This window comes from Oreochromis aureus, linkage group 10 (assembly GCF_013358895.1).
Source record: "Oreochromis aureus strain Israel breed Guangdong linkage group 10, ZZ_aureus, whole genome shotgun sequence".
Taxonomy (NCBI): Eukaryota; Metazoa; Chordata; class Actinopteri; order Cichliformes; family Cichlidae; genus Oreochromis; species Oreochromis aureus.
The window spans coordinates 22,763,023-22,784,960 of NC_052951.1; the positions used below are offsets into that span (position 1 = coordinate 22,763,023).

At 37.6% G+C, this 21,938-nt stretch overlaps 1 protein-coding gene across 1 annotated transcript in view; it reads left to right on the top strand.

Annotated features, from left to right (window-relative positions):
• LOC116309365 (gamma-aminobutyric acid receptor subunit beta-2) overlaps positions 1-21,938 on the top strand; it is a 60,903-nt gene that overhangs the window by 18,672 nt on the left and 20,293 nt on the right. The window contains exon 4 of the mRNA XM_039617936.1: positions 11,529-11,749. Within this exon, the coding sequence (XP_039473870.1) occupies positions 11,529-11,749 (221 nt within the window). The remainder of the gene's footprint in view (positions 1-11,528; positions 11,750-21,938) is intronic.

Genomic DNA, 21,938 nt, shown 5'->3' on the forward strand with positions numbered 1-21,938 from the left:
ACAAAGATAATCAGCCTTTTAACCAGACAGACATGCTCTCAAGGGACTCATTCACATTGGACATTCAAAGAATATGGCTGCACTAGCACAGCTCTGTGAAAACGGATTGTCCTATAGTCATCTTGAATAGTATGCATGACTGAAGTTTCAGATTATAAATTAATGATTAAGTTAATGTTGCCAAGGAGATTGTATTATTAATAAAATATCAGCGTTCAGTGTTTACTTACTGTTACTGTCTTTTTTGTACTTTTTGAAATAGATACTTAAATTTTTTTTAAATGGAAGGCGAAATATGAACAAATTTTGAATTGTATTTTTTCCCATTGGGTAATGAAAAAAATTTTGCAATCTTGATCTTAGTTGATGAGGTCAGTGAGAGTGGTTAGGGAGCAAAGAAGCACAGGGGTGATAAGTTCTGACACAGATGAATATGCTTGTTTGTTACAGCACTTTGTTGTTTGTAGAGCACTTTGAGCATTAAGGCTTCTTTATGCTAATATGAGATTATTAATGGTATACATTCATGATGGCAAATATAGTTCTCAAAACAATTCAAACTGACCTATTTGCTCAGGATCGCCATAAAGAGTTACACTTGCAACCTATTACATTTAGCCAGTTTCAGTGAAAGCAATGCAAGTTCAAGTATGCAGGCCATCTGTTTCAAATCATCATTTGCTTGTACTTAAAATGGCTTTGCAGTTATCATTCCACTTTATGCCCTTCACATCACTGATATTTTATATGTTTTTGGTAGTGTTGTCAAGATGGATAGAATTATGGTCCACAATAATATATTTCTAGTGTTATCCTTGTATGTCATTGCCCCACATACACATACATACATTTTGGCACTGACACCCCTAAAGCACCCCTGTGTGTATTGTAGGTCAGTCCAGCTGTGAGGAAATATTGCTTCTTCAAGGGTATCCTAGCTCAAGGAGATACTGTATTCAGACCATCAAATCTGAAGTCACAAAACTATGTGCATGAAAAAAGAAAGAGACATTTGCTCCGAGCTACATAGGTAAACTGGAATAAACTGTATTTGCGGGTCATACATATCTTTATAACCAATTTTTTTATGCTCACTGTGGTTGTATATTTGCCATCGATCTGCAGATGTCTATATATCGCATTAGCTCACTGTTGACAATGTGTATGTGTGCTGTGTACTTCTTGTTACACAGCTTGAATAGCAAACAGGTTTTTCCTCAGTTCCCCAAATGTCCATAATGCATGAGATGCAGGAGTCCAGTACATCAGCGCATTTCTATGTGCATTGTATATGTGCTGTAGTAAAAGGATAGTTGTAGAGTGCCTTAGCAGCATCAGAAAGGTAGATATTTGACAAGTTTTCAAATGAGTATATGCATGCAGTATACACATTTAGCTTCATGAGACATGCAGCTCACACACATATACCTGCCCACACACACATACCCCCACCCAAAACCCACACATGCAATCTTTTAAAGCAGAAGCAGTAAGTGGAACAAATAACGTGCACTGAGAGAGACTCATTTTTTTTTCCCCTTCATCTCTTTGGCTAGCTAGCCTTCTGATGTGAATGAGATTGAAAGCTCCATCAGCTACACCCTGTCTTTCAGTGAAATTCAAAAGCACCCTAATAATCTGCGTCCTACTCTGTCCTCTCTTCTCTTCCCCATCACCCCCCACTGACCCCCTCTCTGAATTGCCACTCCACTCTACTACTCTCCGGGGATGCAAAAGGGCCTGCAGATGCTCCAATCGTCTCTAATAAATTGTATGTAGTCAGTTACGCTACACAGCTGCCAACTGGCAAAGATTTTAACCTCTGCTTTGGGAGAACTCTGGGAAATAAAGGTTCCTCTAAATTCAATTCACCTTCAGCGATCGCTTTTGAAAGCTATGTCCAGGCCAAAGTAAATGATGAAAAGTATAGAGGGGGAAAATGGGTGGCACACAGAAAGAGACAAAATAGAGAGACAGGAGCTACATGACGGAAAGAAAGATTAAACAAAGTAAACAAACAAGAATTTGGCAGTTATTAAAATACATCGTCTAGTTTTTGACCAGATGATGTATTTTAAGTATAAAAAGAGTATAAAGAGCTTTGGTCAGATAAATATCCTCATGGAAATTAAATCTCAAGACCTGAGCAACAAACAAAATTGATCATACTCTGTCTAACAGACTAACATTTACTACTCTTATCACTCCAATCTCATATATTAATCAAGAGAACACTAATAATACTGGTGCTAATAATTTGGGGAAATTTTACAAGCATCCATTAAATTTGTGACTATGAGGTTTAATCACTGAAAAATATAGTTTAAAAAAACTCATTTATTTTTTTGCATCTGTTTGATATATTTTTTACATTTTATGGATATTCTCTCAGCTTGACCATTTCTAAACAAATACTAGTGTTATTAATTCTGGAGCAAACAGGCCAAATAAAACCCCCCGCAGCAGCCCTTGTGTGCTTTCCTGTTGCCTATTTACTCCATGCAGTGTGCAAGCTGTTCTAGATACAGCTCTGAATCCTAAGGACTCCATAGACAGATCACCCCAGACTGGGAAATATATGTCACTCTGCTCTGGAGGGATGGATGTTTATTATTAAACTTCTTTAGAAATGCTGTGCCCTATTCCAGGTTTCCCGTACCCTGTCGATGATGGCGTGAGGGCCATGTGAGACAGGAAATTGAAAGCCACTTGTTGTCGGAGGGCTTTTTGGAGGAACTGAAGTACTGGTGTACTACAGTATGGGCATATGCGTGAGTGGTGAAGTGATCACTTTTCGTCCTCGCTAAAGATATTGCAAAATAGAGGAAGAGCAGAGAAAATGAAGCAGAAAGAGTGATAGAGACCTTACAGTCAGGATGCTTTAGTGTTCAACCCCACTATTCAAGGTCAGTGCACTTCAGAAAAAATTTTAAGCAAAATTAGTTAAATATTAAATTATGTGTTAAATATGAAAATCATTGTTTTTTGTTTGTTTGTTTTTTTCAGTCAAAATTTGGTTGATTCTACCTGAATGAAGGATATACAGTTTGGGGGAATAAACTGGAGAGGAGATATTTAAATCAGAATCCTTAATGGAGTTCTACAGAACTCATATAGCACCTTAGAGGCTGATAGACCAGCTGTCATGTGCTCAAGATGGCTTCCATCTGCTTAGTGATCATGATACCAGCTATTAAAATTCCTCGTTGATGAATTCCCACCTATTTTTTTCCCAAACCACATGCAGTAAATGCAACAAGAAGTCCTCTGAGATTAAGAAGGATGGAGAGAAGAATCTAGGGAGAGAGGAAAAGCTCCAGGGGAAATCAGATGGAAGGATATTCATCAAAGGAGTGGGGAAAATCTGAGCTTAAATGGAAAAAAAATAGCATGAAATAAGAAAAAAATAAATAGTTGGAGGAGATGAGGAAATAAAAATGGAGGGGAGACAATGTAGCAGAGGGAGGTCATAGCTGGTGCTGACTGGAAATGAAGAGCAGTGAGAATAAAAGCAATTTGCATTACCGTTCCACTGAGCTTTCCAGTGCCTTTCATTTGCCCCCATACCTCTCCACTCCACCCCATACACACATACTATTCCTTTCTGCAAACTAACCACACCATTCCACATCTCTCAATTGGAAAACTTTCTTCAAGGTTTGTTAGAAGAAGGAGATATATACTATTTAGTAATCCTTATTCTGGACCCCACCTTTTCTCTTTTGATGTAGACTTTGTATTCCAACTCTAGTCCAGCCTTGTCCACTTACAATCAAAACAAATCACTTTCCATGACTTCTGCTATTTATTTTTCTGCTTTGTGTATTTGGTTCACATTCTTTGTAATGTAACATTCAAAGTTACATTATGCCTTAGAATATATAGCTATATACACTCCTTAAGCCTTAAAATTGGATATATATTATAAACACTAAATAGAGTGTGAGCTGAGCAATCAGCTGAACACAGCTTGGTAGTAACCTGGATCAGCTGGTGGACCGTCCTGGTGTACCATTCAATAAGGTGGCAGTGTACCATGTTCCACACCTGCATTGCTAAAATGTCTGTAAGGAGCTGTGGCATTAAGGCAGTTGGGGCCTATACTTGTGGTGGCAACCCATAAACTGAAGGTGAACAAGGGGCCATCAAGCTAAAGAGACCTTTTCAAGTGTGGTTGGCAAGTGGACTGCAGCTTTGGCAGCCATGTTGGTCTTAAACTGATATTTCCAAACTGTTGGGGTGTTTGTGTCTCAGAAGGTGGAGTAGGTTGTAGTTTGAAGGTCAGTGGTTTGATCACTGGCTGCTCCAGTCTGCCAAAGTATTTTTGGGCAAGATACTGAATTCTGAGTTGCTCCCGATGCATTCATCAGAGTGTGAATGTGTTTGTGAAGTTTAGATAGAAAGCATGTAGACACTAAAAAAATATGCTTGTATGAATGTGTGTGAATGAGTGAGTAAGCCTGCTGAGCAGGGGAAAGCGCTGCTCCGCTCACACAGTATACAGTGATAATGGGATGCTACTGCATTTCCTCAATCCAATTCCCATATTGGGAGAAGTCTCCGGACTAGGCAAATAATGTGCCAATCACTGGGGTAGATAATTAAACAACCCTGCTACTAAGAAGTTGGGTCAAATGAAGTTCACATTGAGTTCTTTAATGTCCCGGATATTGTGGGCCTGACCTAGGTTAGCTGACACACCTCTGCAACATTACATGGACTGGTACCTCAAGATTGGCTGGAGGGTGTGTTCCAATACTCTTAAGCCTCCCTGGGAAGGTCTGTCCCAGGGTACTGAAGAAGAGCGTCCCTCCATTTGTCAAACCCCATATTCAATAGCAACAATTTGGTTTGCATCCTGGTTACTAAATACTGGACCAGTTCATTATCCTCCCAAGGACATTTAAAGGTCAGTGGGAGTTTGCCCAATCAATATGTTTTGTGGACTTGGTCAAGGTATTGAATCACATCCTTCAGGGTGTCCTTAGAGTTCTTCAGAGCGTCGGATATCAGTCCAGTTGTTGCAAGCTACTGAGTCCAGTCCATGTGCTACCATAGTGTGAGCTTGTTTTGCATTAGTAGCAATAACTCAGACTTAGGGTCAGCCACTCAGCCAGGACACAGCCAAGAGGTTTAGGTTATCAGGTTTGGTGATTTCAGGATGTTGTCTCTGCCTTTTGCTGATGTTGTGCTTTTGACTTTACCAAGCCATAAACTCCAGCTTACACTAGAGTGGTTTGTAGTTGAGCGTGAAGTGGTTGGGATGAGAAATAGCACCTCCAAGTCTGAAGCTATGAGAGGGTCGTGGCTTCAGACTGGAAAAAGATGGACACTCCAGGTTGGAATAAGTTGCTGCCCCAAGTTCTAATGTGGCGTTCTAATGTTACTGTTTTGTTTAAAAGCGAGGGGAAAGGGAGAAAGGTGTAGTGAGTTAATTTGACATCTAACTAGGATGTCTCTTTGGAGCCACCTAAGTCAGGTGTTTTGTCCTGCTGGAAGCTCCGAAGGAGTCCTAGGACATGCTAAAGGCAATATACTGGAAAAGTTACCTAGGGAGAGGGATGTCTGGGTGCCTCTGCTTAGACTGAGCCCCCTGTGACCCAGACTTGATACTGGATAATTGGTTGAAGTTGAATGCAAAAACATACCGTCTTTTTTGTCTCCCCTAAATATGAAGTAAATATTTTATCATTCACTAGGATAAATTGAGATAATTGTATCAGGAAGAGCATTCGATGTAAAACCTGTACTCAAAAACAAATATGTACATTACAAATGGATGCTTGTATATATTTTTGTGTCATCTTGGTAAGATGCTGATAAAAAAAAGTATGCTACTATACAGTGTTGTTTTTGTTTTTTGTTTTACTTATTTTTCCAAAAACAAGAAGAAAAAATAATCGTCAGATACACAAAGCAGAGTTTACACAAGGGCTTACAACACAAGACAAAAAAGAATAAGACAGAAAGACCTGAAGAAAAAGCTTTAATGCCGTGCAGCGATGAGGATGAGATGTGAAGGGTTAGTAGACAGGGCGGCTTGAAGGGTGAGTGGGGTTGACGAGGTCAGACTGGGTAGCTGGAGCACCTTTATTTTGGGGTTTTCAGTAGTTTTTCTTCTTCGTAAGTTCACAAAACTGGTCTTCACCAATGTATTTGAAAAAGATGCAGAAGGAGCTGTAGTTTTATTTTTTTCTAGTGTACTGGAGAAGAGAAATTCAAGGACAATTTATGACAGAAATAATGGTTTGAGCATTTTAGGAACAAACCATCTGCATGGCCTATCACAATATGTTTAAGTTTGTTGCAGATTACCTGCTCACTCATACATACATGGGCATGAAGTAGTTTATGCTATATAGAGCTACTGATTATCACTTAATTTACTGCGTGACTGTGAGTATCTTTTTTGTCACTCTTTCAACATAATGACCTGACCTAAACTGTCTGGAAGTGAATCACTTTCCTAAGTGGATGGAGGTGCTTTCCATGTGCTCTTCTGTGTTGTTTATGATTCTTAACTCTCCCGTGTACTGTTTTTATATAAGATACGTGCTCGGATTAAACACAGATTTGTTTTATTTTAGAAGAAATCCTGGTCATTACGAATAATTGAGGGTCATCATCCATAGCTAGGAGTAAGATAGCTCAAGATTATAAGCAGTTTAAAGGACTTACTTGAATATGCTCTGGGAAATAATTGTTGCCTTTCCCATTTGCATTTCACTGAGATAGCTGCAACTTAAGACTTACAATGACAGTACCTCTATAGTGATGAATGCTGATGGCAAGCTTAGTGAGCAGAATCAGCATATAGAAACAATCTTACAGCAGGATATAGAGTGGAGTGCACCCATGACATGATTGACTTTACTGCTTTTTCAGAAGAGTACTATATATTTCCAGTGTCTATATATGGAGTTGTAATTTCTATAAAAGAAAATTTCTACAGTATTTTAACAGACTTACTAACAACATGTTATAGAGAAGCAATCAAAAGCAGTTTGACCAACTGTTTTATAGATTATATAATTTCTTTTTTTAGTTGTTCCAAAAAAATCTAATAATTTATTTAACCTTCCAAAAAGAAACATTCATTACACAGTGTAAAGCATCCTGCTGAATTGGATATTGGTTATTAGATATAATGGATCATGTCATAGCGTTGTGTGTGAAAATTTAATGATCACTTCGCATTGTCCCCTCTTTGACAGTGTGGGAGCACAGCATATTGTGCACTCGTAAATTCAATATCATTCTTCCTGCTTCATTCTGTCTCCTTTTTCATTTCTCTCCATCTTTCTATCTCTCTCCAGCATAGTTTATATACCGATGCTCATTATGACTGTTGTTATGACAGCCTCCCTTGCACTTACATGCACACACCCGCTGCAGTTATTCTGGTGATTTACAACCTCCTTCCTCCACAAGAGAGATGCACTATAACTGTTTTTGAGGGGAGCTTTATGTTCACTGTAAACTAGCCACAGTGGCACCTCCACAGGGCCTGTCCTGCTCAGCAAACCACAGCCTCCTCAAGCAGATCGGTGTGCGATAATAGGCTCTCAGGGATGACAACTGAAACATTCACTCAGTTTAATAACCAAACCGCAGGCCATTTAACACCCTTCTTTTTCCACCAAGGCTGTCCTTTGTTTTTTTATTTTTTTACACAATTTCTAAAGAGTATTTCAGATTCAGAAAGTGGACTTTGTCGTGTGGGAATTGTGGCTTTAAATGAAGTTTTTGGGCAGTGGCACAGTTTTGTTTTGTTTTTGTTTTTTTTGTAATGTTGCCTCTGTGCACCATTGGCGTGGATATTTAATCAAAAAGATACAATTTTAACCTTGAAATCAAAAGCACTCAATTAACTGTTTACAAATTATAATCGAATTTACACATAATCCCAACATTTCAGAGGCTCAAACTTAAATGATCAGACTATGCAGATGAAACGTCTGTTCATTGGAGCTCTGAATTTGAGCGTGAAAGAAATCGCGATGCAAGTATCATCAGTGTCGTCTCTGTGTGTCGTCCACAATATTGTCATTGTGCAAATGGATATGGACCTAACTGTGAGTGCAACATAAGATCAAAAAAGTTATTATGTAGTGCAAAGAATTCTTTAACAATGGAAAACCTGTAAAGAGTTGTAGGTAAAAATCACTGTTCTTTTCTTATATTCCTTTATTAGTCAAGACTGTAATGCCACAAGAAGAGCATACACATTTACAGCACATTAACAGACCCTTGTGTACAAACTGTAGTTTTACAAGGAATATTTATAAAATGGTGGAACACATAATTAAAATGTCATTTTCAGTGTCCAGACAAAAACATCTGTGTGTTTGTGAGGAAGAGGTACAAAAGCATTCCTAATGTTTCATGTATCACATGAATGCTTTTGTGTGATGCTATGTCTAATAAGGGCATCGGAGATAGTATAGGAGGGGAACATTTCAACAAGCATCTCTTCAGCCACACGTGCTGTGGTGCATAGCATGCCAGAAAGAGCAGAGTGTGAGCTGTTACGTAACCTCCAATCCGGGACAGAAATGTTGCAAAGGCAGCACGTGCAGTAAAGGATGTGTTGACGCAAGACTGAGGCTACCCAGAAATTAGATCACTATAGTTATTTACTGATAAGAAACAATAAAACATTTGTTTTAATTTTAATGTCTCTTTAACGTTGGATTTTAGCATCTCTTGTTTCCAAAAGTCGTCCAACATGTTATTAAGCCTCCTAATGAACTTTTAAATGGAGATGCAGAAGTAAGGTTTCCCATTATTTTTATCATAAATTAAGTAAATAATGTAAATTCTTGATTTATTGCCAGTAAGGTATTATGTGGATGAATCCATGTAAATGGCACAAAGACTATAATGAAATTATATGAAATGGGTGTTTACACAATCCCAAACTGTGTGTGACCCTAAATTTACCAGTGTCACTCTGTTCCTATTCCAAGTCTAATTATAGTATTGGATGCTAGTACTGCCACTCTACTGTTTATGTCTTGAAAAACCCAGTTCCCAGACTCATGGTTGTCAGCACCCAAGCCAAATAAGGTACAAACAACAACAACATGACAAAACCGATTTAAGTCAAACAGCGGTTTTACTCTGAAAAGCTGCTCCCATTTTCCTGACTCCATACAGTCGATATCCAAGCCTCTAGTTCCCAAGGTGCTGTTGGATGTCAGATCTGTAGCCAACAGGCATACTCAAAAATGCATGTTCAGCCTCTTTGCCAGGAAGTGGATGTGCCAGTCATGACAAAAAGTTCCCTGAGACAGCAAGTTTGTTTAACTTAGTTTTTCATGGATGATTGGTAGGCTTCTTACTGCAGTAAGCTACATGAGCATCTGACTGCTGGCTTGACTGTTTTTAACGTGCCCCAGATTTACCAACAGGGAATTTTCTTGCAATTTATCACACTTCTTGTGTTTTTTTAAAATAAATTATTAAGCTGCTCTATGAGTTTCAGGTGATGTGTGCACTGTAGATCAGATTTCCTTGTATATTTATTCATATATTCATTGTAGGTAACTGGCAGCATAGTTTATACCAAAAAAGTACTGTACTACTGCTTTATACTGTAAAGTACAATATAGAATGATACTGTATTATTACAATGGTGTTTTTCACATCTACCTCTATGACTTATGGGTTTATTTTGACAAAACCAGTTTTTTACAGACAAATCCTCATGTTCAGTTTTGCTAGTATACAGAGTTTGATCATTTATTCACCTGCTAGGCCACAAGGTCGGCTTTAATACAACATAAGTGGAAGGAAGCTGCAATGTTAGCTATATAAAAATATAAGCTTAAATGATACAAATAAATAGTTCAATAGACTACGCTGTGAACAATGCTGTGCAGTGTTGTCTACAAACTTCATGATAAACGATTGCATTCATAAATAAACAAATTGAGCAAACTGTGCTTCCAAAACTGCAGCTCATATCACCACTTCTCTTTTTTTTCAGTAACATCCTACAAGTTGCATGTTCTGTGTGATGTAATGTTGGTGTCAGTATTTACTGTAATATTGTATTATCGTCATGACATTTTACACACAGAGCAAGGTGATAGCAAACCTAAAATAGCTGTGACAAAAATCACAGCCAGTGCTTGTTGTTGTTCTTTGAATTTAAATGCTAAGATTACAGTCAACATGCTGGCTCACATAGTAGATTTGAGGGATTTATTTGATCATCTTTTTTTTTTTTAAGGTTTGCTAATGTAGTTGTTTTTGCAGTGGTACATTTCCTGGCACATTACCCCACTAATTGCAAAAGTGAAATAAACAGTCAGCAGTAATTTGCATTGCACTCCATGCACCCTCAACCTTGAATGCTTGTAACAGGAACTCTCTTATCAAAATATTGCTTCACAGCAGAACTACTGTCCAAATCCAAAAGCCGGTGACAGAAAAAAAATACATGAATACCATTCAGCTTCATTCAGGTCACACATTTCTACAATGATCAAAATTTGTAGAATTTATTAAGGGTTTTAACAAATTTCGAAATAAAGAAGAGCTCAGCTTTCCTTGGATAAGCTGAGTCCTTAGTTGTGTGATAGGCAGGTAAGCTCTCTGTCTCATTACCAACAGATCCTGTTGTTTCTAGATTTCCAAGTCTTAGGAGAACATTAAGCAAAAGCCAAAATCCTTTCCTGTTAGTGATTTCTGCAATTTGAATACATTCTGTGAGAGAGTGCACTTTCTATACATTTCTTCATTTGACTTGACTGAGATATCTAGCGTTCCACTTTTGGGCTGAGCAAACAGTAGATGGGTGAATATGTTATGCAAGCACAACACAGCAAACCCATAACCCAAACAGTTCTTAATCCCAGAAAGAAAGCCACTGTCAAAGCAAATAGAGCATGTAGGAAATACTTGGTAAAACTTATGTTTTGAGGTTGCTTGGAGGTTATTTTGATTTTTCTCAAATATGCAGTCTCTCTTGCTTTGTTTTTCTCTCTCTCTTCTATGTATGAGTCACATGAGTCAAAAACACACAAGCACTCGCATTAAACCAACTGGACATGCCACCGACATATGCTATACTCCAGAGCCATACTGCCAAAAACATACACACACTTACACACCAAACCCGAGCCATCTTTCTCCCTCGCTCTCTTCCTCTCTCTGACACATACACACTCTTTCACACTATCTGTCTTAACCTCATGTTTCTATGAACAGAAGGAATTCCCAGTTGCTTTGTACTGAGCGTTTTTTGGCCTGTAGTGCTACTATTCCATTTGCTTTAAAGTGAACTTCATCCAATATTGAACCCTGTCTAGTCTGGTCTAATCTAGGAGTTTACATAAGAAAAGTCTTACAGACCAGCTGTGTAAAATGCTTGTTTTTTGGGGGAAGTAACCACCTCTTCTGTTGTTTTTCTCCATCTCTCTGTTTTATTCATCTTTCCTCCATGCTTCCCCAACTCCTTTCCTCCCATTTTATCTTTACCCTCTATTTTCTTGCTCTTGCCCCTCTTTGTGCACTTGCAGGACTACACATTGACAATGTACTTCCAGCAGGCATGGCGAGACAAGCGGCTGTCCTACTCTGACATCCCCCTCAACCTGACCTTAGATAACCGGGTCGCTGACCAGCTCTGGGTGCCTGACACCTATTTCCTCAACGACAAGAAATCGTTTGTCCATGGTGTCACAGTAAAAAACAGAATGATCCGACTGCACCCAGATGGTACCGTATTATATGGTCTAAGGTGAGATTTTAATCTCTTAAAATAACATTTTTGTCAACACAACAAGAACAACAACTAAAAATGTTATATGCACAAATGCTGCATGAGCTTGGTAACAAATAATGACAAACATGTTGCACAAGAATTGTGTTCTCTTTTACTTCATGTTGTCAAACAATTCACACTTAATCCTTGTCAGCATACTTTCTATTTTAAACATCTTAAAAACATCCTGGAAAAAAGAAAATCTTGCAGGTGAGGTAACAGTGAGTCAACCATTGCTGCACTGGACCAAGTCAGTAATTAGCTCATTAGAGCCAGATGAAGAAAACTACTGATGGGAGGTGCAACATTCCCCCTAAGCAAAAATGATAATGTTGAGGAAGTGACCTACTTGTGTCCTCATTTAAAAGACGTCTGCACATCACCAAGCCAAGCCTCACTAAAGGCTTGTGTAACACTAAATTCAAGTCTTTTGCACGCTCTCTGCATAATTTACCTCACCACCAAGTATAAAAAGCAGATGTACTTAGAATAGCTGTAGGTGTAAAGCCTTGAAAGTTCATCTGAAATTAAATTACTTTTTTGTTTCTTTCGAGATCCACCAGGGACGTTCAGTACTAACATTGCTCATTTGAAGGCTGATTAGATAGTCAGCTGCAGCACACTGAACTCTGTAAATGTCATTTCAGTTAGTTTAGATCTTGTTCTTCAGTACCACTGCTAATAAAACCGTTTCTGTTGTTGCCTTGCCAGCTACACCTTTCTGAGCACATTGGTGTTTTTTTCCTATTACCCCGATGTTACTACATATCAATCAACTAGATTTGTACAAATGATGTTAGATTAGTTTTCATGATCAAAGTAATTTTGATGGGGTTGACTAACACTGTGAGATGATTGAATATTTAAGCCATTAAATTTATTTAACCTACTGAAAATCAAAGAGCATTAGGTGACAAATTGTGAAGTATGATTGGTAATTTTTGCTGACAACGATGCTGTACGCATTCAGCAAGATACTTCTCTACCTAAAAAACACCACAACTTTTGCAACGTTTTTTAAAACAAACTTTTAGGAGGGCAACTACTTTAAATATCTCAATGGTTTTTCTCCATGCAGGTATTTGATATGATAATATGACATAACCTAGCTCTTTCCCAGAGACCCGAAGCAGAAATCCTAGTTGCACTATATAAATTGATTGACCATTCCACTGAGTTTCAACCTCTCGAAGTTAACATGATGACCATGCGTTTCTTACTCCTCACTGATGTCTCATCATTTCATTTTGTAAATAGGCCTCTTATGCCCAAAGTCTATAAAATGTTATTGAAAATCATAACACTTTAATGGCTACCATGACGATGAACCGGATCTGCTCTGGGACAGTGAAATTTAATAGAGATTGAGAGAGCACAAGACAAAGGATGAGAGATATGTTAAGAAGAGGATTAAAATTGAATCTTGCTATTATATTTTTCTGTGATATTCTTCATTGCTGTTGTTGGATAAAGTGGATGGAGAAGGAAGAATAAGACATTTTTTCTGATATGAAGAAATGGAAGAAGAAAGCACTATGTGGAAAATTCTAAATAATACATTGTCTTGTGCTAAAATCAGAATAATCAACAGTCAATTTTCATGGAAGAAATCCAAAGCTCTTATGCAAAAAAGGGAAAATGAAAGAAAATGGGATAAAAAAGGACAAACAAAGAGATGTATTGTTATATTTGTGAATTTGTCTATAAATACTCTAAATTTTATAAGATTTTTTCACACGTTGTGCCACATTGCATTATAGAGGACCTCCACTTTAACAATCCAATCATGTGGCCAATCATGAAACAAGATTCATAAATGTAAAAGTGTGTGATTGTCCACACACCACACATAAACACAGAGTATGCCCTCATGCAGATATCATGTGATAATAATGTCTCACTGAAAACTGGCATATGGTCATTTGTCCCTTTCATAGGGAGGTAGCTCAAAAAGGTTGTCTAGAGATGTTCGGGGTCAGGATGATTTTACCTGTATGTTCCCTGACCCTGAAGATGCACAAAGGGTGGAGAGAATTCTCCTTTTCAGATCTTTTGAATCATGGTTGAAGAACTAAATGGCAAATTGATCAAAGAGCCAAGAATAAACTCAATTTCATTTTAAAATGCTTTGAGTTTCTGCTGGTAGGTTTTTTTTTTAATTTTTTAATTATTTATTCATTTATTTTTGTGTGCTTGAGTGGTCAGCACGGATTGCAGCCCAGTGTCTCCAAGCATGTTTAACTGCAGGTTGTTAGAGCTGCACCACCAGATAATTCACTTCTCCTCCTTGTTTTAGCAGATGAAGTGATAATGATGAGCACTGTATCATCAGCAAATTTCAAAGGCCTAATAGTAGGGTTCACTTAGCTACACTCCTTAGGTTATTGTTGTTTTGTTTGCCCATCACATAGTATCAATTGCTTGATTAATTATGCAGAGCAAGCTATATTTGCAAAATATATCACTAGTAATCTTTAAAAGTGTAGTGTAAGAATAATAAAAAATATTTTAATTGACAAACTTTTCCTTTATAATTGGGAGGAAATGTTTTCTTTTGTTTGTTTTTTAATTCATTTGTATTTATCAGTTTTGGACTGATATATTTCTCATTTATACTGTCTTATCTTGCACACAGTTCAATAAACGTTTCATATAATGGACACCTACCAGATTTAAACTTTGATGGATCGAGCAACAGCCAAAAAGTCTCTGTTGCTTCAAAGCCAAAGTGCTTCATGTCTAGAATGTCTAAAGTGAACAAAACCCAACAGAAGAAAGCTCAAGCCAGTAACAGATTGTGAAGGTCAGATTATACTGAAATAGAACTCAAATAGTACAAATCATTCTTGTGTCAGGTCATCCAAGTTAAAAAATGAACAGCTATCAACACACTGATGTGATATGCAAATGAAAAAAAAAAACCCACAATCACATGGAATATGGGTTTGAATGTTTCCCATCCACTGAAGAACTTGACAGAGTGCAAATATTACTTTGGATGGAGTAGGATTAGACTGAAATTGGGAGAAGAAATCCATCACCTTTGACACTCAATATCATGTAAGTAGGATGACCAGATTTTTGCAAATCCTAAATTGGGTCATGGAATCTTGTGCAGGTCAGTGAGTGCTCATAAATCCACACAGCACATGCAGATACAGCACGTTAATGCCCACTGAAGACCTACTAAAGCTGTGCAGTTATTTAATTTATTATGTTAATAAATTCAATTAGACTACAAAAAAATGTGTAGACACAAGCATGCATTAAAATGAAATTCATGCAAATGGAAATTCTTGTAGTCTGACATCAATTAAAAATATATGAGTGAAAACATGTAACAATAATGCATAATAAAATCAAAACATAGTGACACGATGGACTATCAGCTTCTCTAGAATGTGCCCCGTATCTCTACAGCTCTATTTGGATAAATGGTTTAGAAAAATGGATAGGTGGATGCAATTCAAAAGATTAGATTTAGGTTAGACTGGAAGCAGTCTGAACTAAGTCCATTATACATCTAACAAAACCCGTGACAGATTAATAAATTTGGGCTATTTTGTTATTATAGGCACATAAAGATAAAACAGCAATTTCAGGCTTTATAAAGGCTTTTAAAAGATTTATTTCTAGATGAAAACAAGCCAGGTGCAGGGACTTCTGCAGTTTTGGCATATGAAGTTACAGGATGGCCAAAATAAATATCCCTACAACCATGTTCAGTGACCTGTGGTGTTTGGGGAAGATGTACTGTCAAAAAGAAAAATGTTTTGAAAATATAATTAAATGTAGCATCTGCAGATGTTTTAGACCTAAACCCACAATTGTTGCAGCTTTCAAGAAAAGCAAAAAGCTAAAATTGACTCTAGGGCAAATATTACCTGTGCAAAAGCAAATATAAAATAATAAGACTTCAAGCATTTTGGGGCTGAGAAACCAAAACAAGAGTTGGTGTTTTGTTTTTGTTATATATAGGGAGTATTTGTTGGTAGATAGGGTGTTTATCACTGAAAAATACCCACCTTTAAACCCAGCTTTAGGAGAGCTCTTAGCATACACAACTAATGCCTGATTGAGAATTAACAAAAAAAAATGTTTTTGAATATTAAGATTAAATGTTAATGATTTACCTAGAGCATCCTACTTACTATATTTTCATGGACATCAGTGGGTGGGAAGCAGCTGGCTATGGGGGATGATGACTCTCTAAATGCTGTCATTATCTTAAATATCAAATAATGCAGCTCTGGTGCACAGCACATTCTGTTTCACTGTTTCAATGAGCTCTGAGCTGTGCGAGCAATGAGAGTGGAGTATTTTGTTTATAATCACAGAAAATGGCTAGACCACAATTATGCAGGGGTACTCCTTTCCAAGTACAGTGCAAGGAACATTTACGATATTTTTCACTGATAACCCCAAATAAAAGGGACCTACTTCTCTCAGAGTGTTACTGTTTAATTATGTATTTATAATTTAACTGTACTAAATTATAATTTGTTATGTTTTTGTCTGTAAAAGTTAAAATGTTTCTGTTGCATCTACTATAAACTAAGACCAGCATAAATTGAGTACAAATAAGTGACTGAGAATATTTAAGTAAAAAACAAAAGTAAATCATTGCAACGCATTAATCACTTGTATTTATCACCCTGAATACCTTTATTGTGATTGTGACCAACAGCCCGCACATTTCTTTGGCCTGAAATCCAGTCTCTTCCCTTAAAGCTACTTGGCCCTGATTTGACCTCACAAGTTAGATCAATCCAGCAAGACAATCTCTGAGCACAGCTTGAAAAATATGGAGGGTCACTGCAGGTGATGCAACATATGGGACTTAGTGTGATTGGCAGCTTTTTCAGGGAGTAGTTTTTTTTTTTAGCAACCAGGGAGCGTAAGCAGACTGAAAAATGTGGGTTTGCATCATTTAATGGATGGAACACCTGGGGGAAATGTGAGGGGAAATGGAGAGCAAGACAGCAGTAAACATAGGCAATCTGATGCTCACTTCTACGGTGTAACAGCTACGTAACATGCTCACACATTACCTCATACAAACATGCATAACCTTTATCTTTTCAAAAAGCCCTGCCAGAGGCTTGTGCTCTGAGTTCTACACCGGTGACTCCGACTTGACACAGAGATCAGAAAGTTGCCGAAAAGTAACCGGCAATTTACTCCTTGGTTAAACACATGGAAGCCACAGAGCCCCATCACCAGCAGTAAATCCATCAGTGTGAAATAAATGCTGACAAAGACAGGGGACAAGAGAGAAAGAAAAGGAGAATCTATCTAAACCTCTTAGGCTCAAACAACCTTACCGTCACACTCTGTGGGGTGGTAATCCCTGAGGTGTGTAATATGAAACAGCATGTTAATATTAGAACTCTTCCCTTTGAACTTCTTTACTGGCATTAGAAGGAAATGTTATGATAGACTGCTCACTGTCTGTCTTCACATCCTCTGTCCTAAAATATTCTTTCTATGGCTTTCTTTTTAATATTGTACCTCCTTTTTTTGAATAACTAAGTAAATTACAACATTTATTTTTCTTAGCAAAAATATTTAAAAAGTAATGCTTAAGTTTATCATAAGAGCTGTCTGATCTTATTTTACTGTACCTGTAAAGTAATAGTAATGCGTAATATAAATATTGAAATTATAAGTAACAGTCTAATCTCCTAAAAAAATGTTCTTTTGTTTTTTTGTATTTGCTTTAAATTGATGGGAAAAGCCTGAGACTGTAATTGTCGTTATGTGGCTGTGAAAATTAGGTGAACGAATGACTCCAAGATTTCAAGATTTAAGTGTCACACTTTCTATTGGCAGAGACTTTTTTTTCTTTGTGTATATTCTGGCTAATGTCCCGTGCTCAAAAATATTGAGGATGAGTACAAAACAACAATGGTCCAGAAAGGTTTGGCCAAACAATGATTTTATTGAACACACGCGCGGGGAGATAATTACTGCACACAATCAGCATGGATCTCCACCCAAAAATACACAAACAATTGTTTTTATAACATCAGGGTTGGACGCCCCTTCTCGCGTTAAAAGAACATAATTTGCATCTTAAGAACATTATATGCATCTTTTACAGACAATGATCAATTTTAAGAGCTAAATGCAGACACAGAAGTCCCCTCTCTAGCATCTTCTTCCAAATAAGGCGATGGTTCCAGGCCTTTGAGGTCCCCATGGACTCGTCCTCTTCTTCTGTCACCTGTTACCAAGCAAACTCAAACGCAGCAGGTTGTTGAATAGATTCAGGCCTTTGCTCAGGCCTGTTTCTAGATTATATGTACTATATGTGTTTTGTAAGCATGTATGCAATCCTTCTACAGCTCCAAGTCACTTACAAAATAGATCGTCCGGACATAGCGCCGAACGAAGCTTACGACCTTTAATTAATTGACTGAGCTTCAACTCTTTAATGAGCACAAAATGCAATGTGTGTATATAATGATTATGACCGCACCTGTAATAGAGGTTAATATGGTGCCAGTATGTTTAAACATCTTAATGCCGTCTTAAAGCTGTAAGTTATATTGTTAATGCAATGTTAATGCTGTAGATTATATCATAGCAGTAAAATAATTTCTTTAATTCCACACTAACAATGATAGGAAATATAATATTATGTAATCTGAGCAACAGGGAATATGCATACTGTATGTTAAATGGGTGAGGTCCAAGAATGGACCCTTGAGGAACTCCACATTTAAGTGTTGTTTGTTCAGATTCAGTACTGTTCAGTTCAGTTTAATTTTATGTATACGTTACCATAAACACAAAAGCAGTCACCTCAAGATTCTTTATAATGTAAGGTAAAAACCCTGCAATATCAGAAAGACAAGCAATCACACAATCCCTACGAACAAGCACTTGGCAACACTGGGAAGGAAAAACTTCCTTTTGATAGGAAAAAAAAGCCTCTGGAAGAACCCGGCTCAGAAAGGGCACCCATTCTCCACAATCTGTTGGTGGTGAGGGGAGAGAAAGAGAGAGGACAAAAGACACAATGTGGAAGAGAGCCAGAGTTTAATAATAACTAATGATTAAATACAAAGTGATTTATAAACACAGAGAGTGAAGAAGAAGTGCTCAGTGCAGCATGGGAAGCCCCAGCAGACTAGTCCTACTGCTGCATAATGGATGGATGGTTCAGGTTCATCTGATCCAGCTCTAACTATAAGTTTTAAGACAGATCTTTAAAACAGTCTCCTGAATCTGAACTTGGAGCTGGTTCTACTGAATAGGGGCGTGAAAGCTGAAGGTTCTGCCTCACATTTTACATTTAAATACCCTAGGAGTCACAAGTAGGCCTGCAGTCTGAGAAAAAATATCTATTGGGATGGGTACTCTGATATAAGTACAATGTCACAATGGTCTTTATAGTCCCTGACAGTACTGCAGCATTCTGGAGTAACTTAAGCAATGCAGGGAGCTTTTAGAACAACATGATAATAGATATCCTAGAAGCAATAAATGGATGAACTAGTTTTTCAGCATCACTTTGAGACAGGATGTTTTTGTAATTTGAGAGATACTGCACGAAAGGAGAGCAACAAGTGTCTGGTTAGACACTTACACTGGTAAGCATCACCTTGTTTTCTATCACGGTTTTTTACCATTACCACTGTTTTTTTGTACAAATACCTCAGTTTTACCTGATTTTAGAAGCAGGAAAGCTTCTAAATTCATCTTCTTTATGAAAGCTGCTTGTCACTGGCATTGTACACAATGCCCATTCGCACTCCTGTTTTTGCCTTTTATAGTCGAAACTATGAAATGGAAGCGCAGAGGAGATTTTTGAAAAGTAATCATAGCACTGTTGTGTTTGTTTAACCAGGCTTGGGTTAAAAACATAAAATCAAGATCATTTTTTGTAATAATATTACTTTATAAATTAAATGCATTAGCTGTGCACTCTGAGTACACTTGGTTAATCCTTTTGATCTTGCCACATAGGATCACTGTTTAGACAAGTGGCATGGAGTCTGTCTCATCTATGATGAGCATCTCATTGGTGATGTGTGTGACCACTGCTGCGTAATATATCTTCAATTTGGCTCAGCTTCAGTGTGGAACGTTGACCAGTGAGTGAGTTCAGGCCCAGCCACCTGTCACAGCCAGGTGGCTTGGCTGCAGGTTGTTACAGGGACATCCTCTGGAAGCGTTGGATAATAGGGTGGATGGAGTTAGTTAAGGAGGAAGGAGCATATTCTGTCTATGTATGGTGTCCTGCCTATGTATTCTGTCCTTTTTGCACCTTGAGGCGACTGTTTTTGTGATTTGGTGCCATATAAATACAACTGAATTGAATTATTCACAGAGTTTAATTAGTATCAGATGTTCCAAGAGCACGACATAGATTGGCAGCAAGTATCTTGGATTGATCTTTACAGTTCCAGAATAAACTGAAGTTGTCAATAAACTTTATCCAATAGGTGAGACATGCTGAAGTTAACAAGGTGTTTGAACTAAGTAGTCTCCTAAGAGATCCTATTCCCCTCTCCATGGTAGGAAGTGGGCCAGAGAAGAATAACTGATGTGATGGATGCTCAGTTTAAGTGGTAGCAGGGATAAGTTCTTTAATAATAAAAATAATCTTTCAGGTCTTCCTTTTTAAAACATCCCATAATCCAGCAAGTGGAGCATAAAAGGAGAATATTGTCTCCAATTCCGATGTTAGCTTCTTTGCAGACATGTTGTCAGTTGTTGGATTTTTTAATATATTTGCCATAGGCGCAGACTATGGGATGCCTGCTAGGTGTTACTAAGTCTTGTAACGCCGGTGCATAATTGTTTCCAAATCTTTGCTTACAAATAATATCACGTAATGTTGATTATATCCTTAATTTGAATGTCCATTAATCTTTCTGTGTTTGTATAGTAGATGTTTGTAATTTATGAATATAAATGTATTGGCATTATAGTGGCTGTTTGAATAATGGCATAGTAAAAGAGAGACAGAACAAAGAAAGCGAAAGAGGCACAGAGGCACACAAGCATGGTTATCTCTGCTGTGTAACAGAGGATTGGACTCAAGATGAGCCTCTCCTCTGGCACAAATTTATCTATGTTGTCAGGTGTGCCTAGACGATTACCCACCATGCTGTGCTGCTCTGTGGCAACTCCCTCAGTGGGAGTGAAGTTCTCACACAAGACCAGAGTCAAGGAAAGAATGGCAGCCTATTACTCACAGCCTCATCCTTATGTTCCTTTCACAAAGTCTGATGGACAACATAACCTTATCTATTGACTCATGGTTGCCTTCTGTTATTATCCCTTATTATCCCTTGCTGCCTATTTGTTTTGATATTGACTGAAAGGCTGAATGCCTTTATGGTGATAGATATCCACAAAATATGATAGGATAGAAACAGTAAAACAGTAAGCTCTGGTTCTTTGACCAGGGTTGTTTACACCTATAAGCACATTTACCACAGCAGCACATTTCTCTGGTAAATTTTTCATAATCCGTGACAAGAAATTAAGATAGAAACTGCTTTAGGTTGCTCCGTTATTCACAAAGGGTTAACACAGTGGTTGGTTTCACATGCTCGATTTAGCTAACTCTACTTTTTCTTTTTGTTTTCCTTTTTTTTTACACTAAATGTCTCTCCTGATGCAACCCCAAAGAAATTTGTGTTTCCTCCTGGTCTCAAAGCTTTCATGTGTTATGTGAATGCGACACTGTGGAGCCACTATATCAAACTAAAGCATTAAATATTATTAATAGCAATAAAAAACAGCAAGTCAGAAATCAGAATAGTATGTGTAGTAGAACTATAAAGATTATGCTCCTGACTGTGGTTCACATCAAAAGAATCAGAGGTATGTGATCAAAGAGGGTCTTGACATATTGCTGAGATCAATTCCTCGAGTGTCTTTTTACTAAAACATGACACATAGGAATACCATCTAATAAAAAATGTTAAACAAAACAAACAAAGGAAAAAAGAAAAAAACCACCAAGATTCTATTTAGATTGCCTCTCATCCCTCACTTGAAATCATGACATATTTTCACATTTGAATTATTATGCTAAAGGGAAAGGATAAGTTAAGCCTTGGGGGGCAGTAATCTAACATTTCTCTTTTCCCTCCAAGCTGTTTTATCTATCTTTACCATTTCCCATGAAGATAATAATCTATCA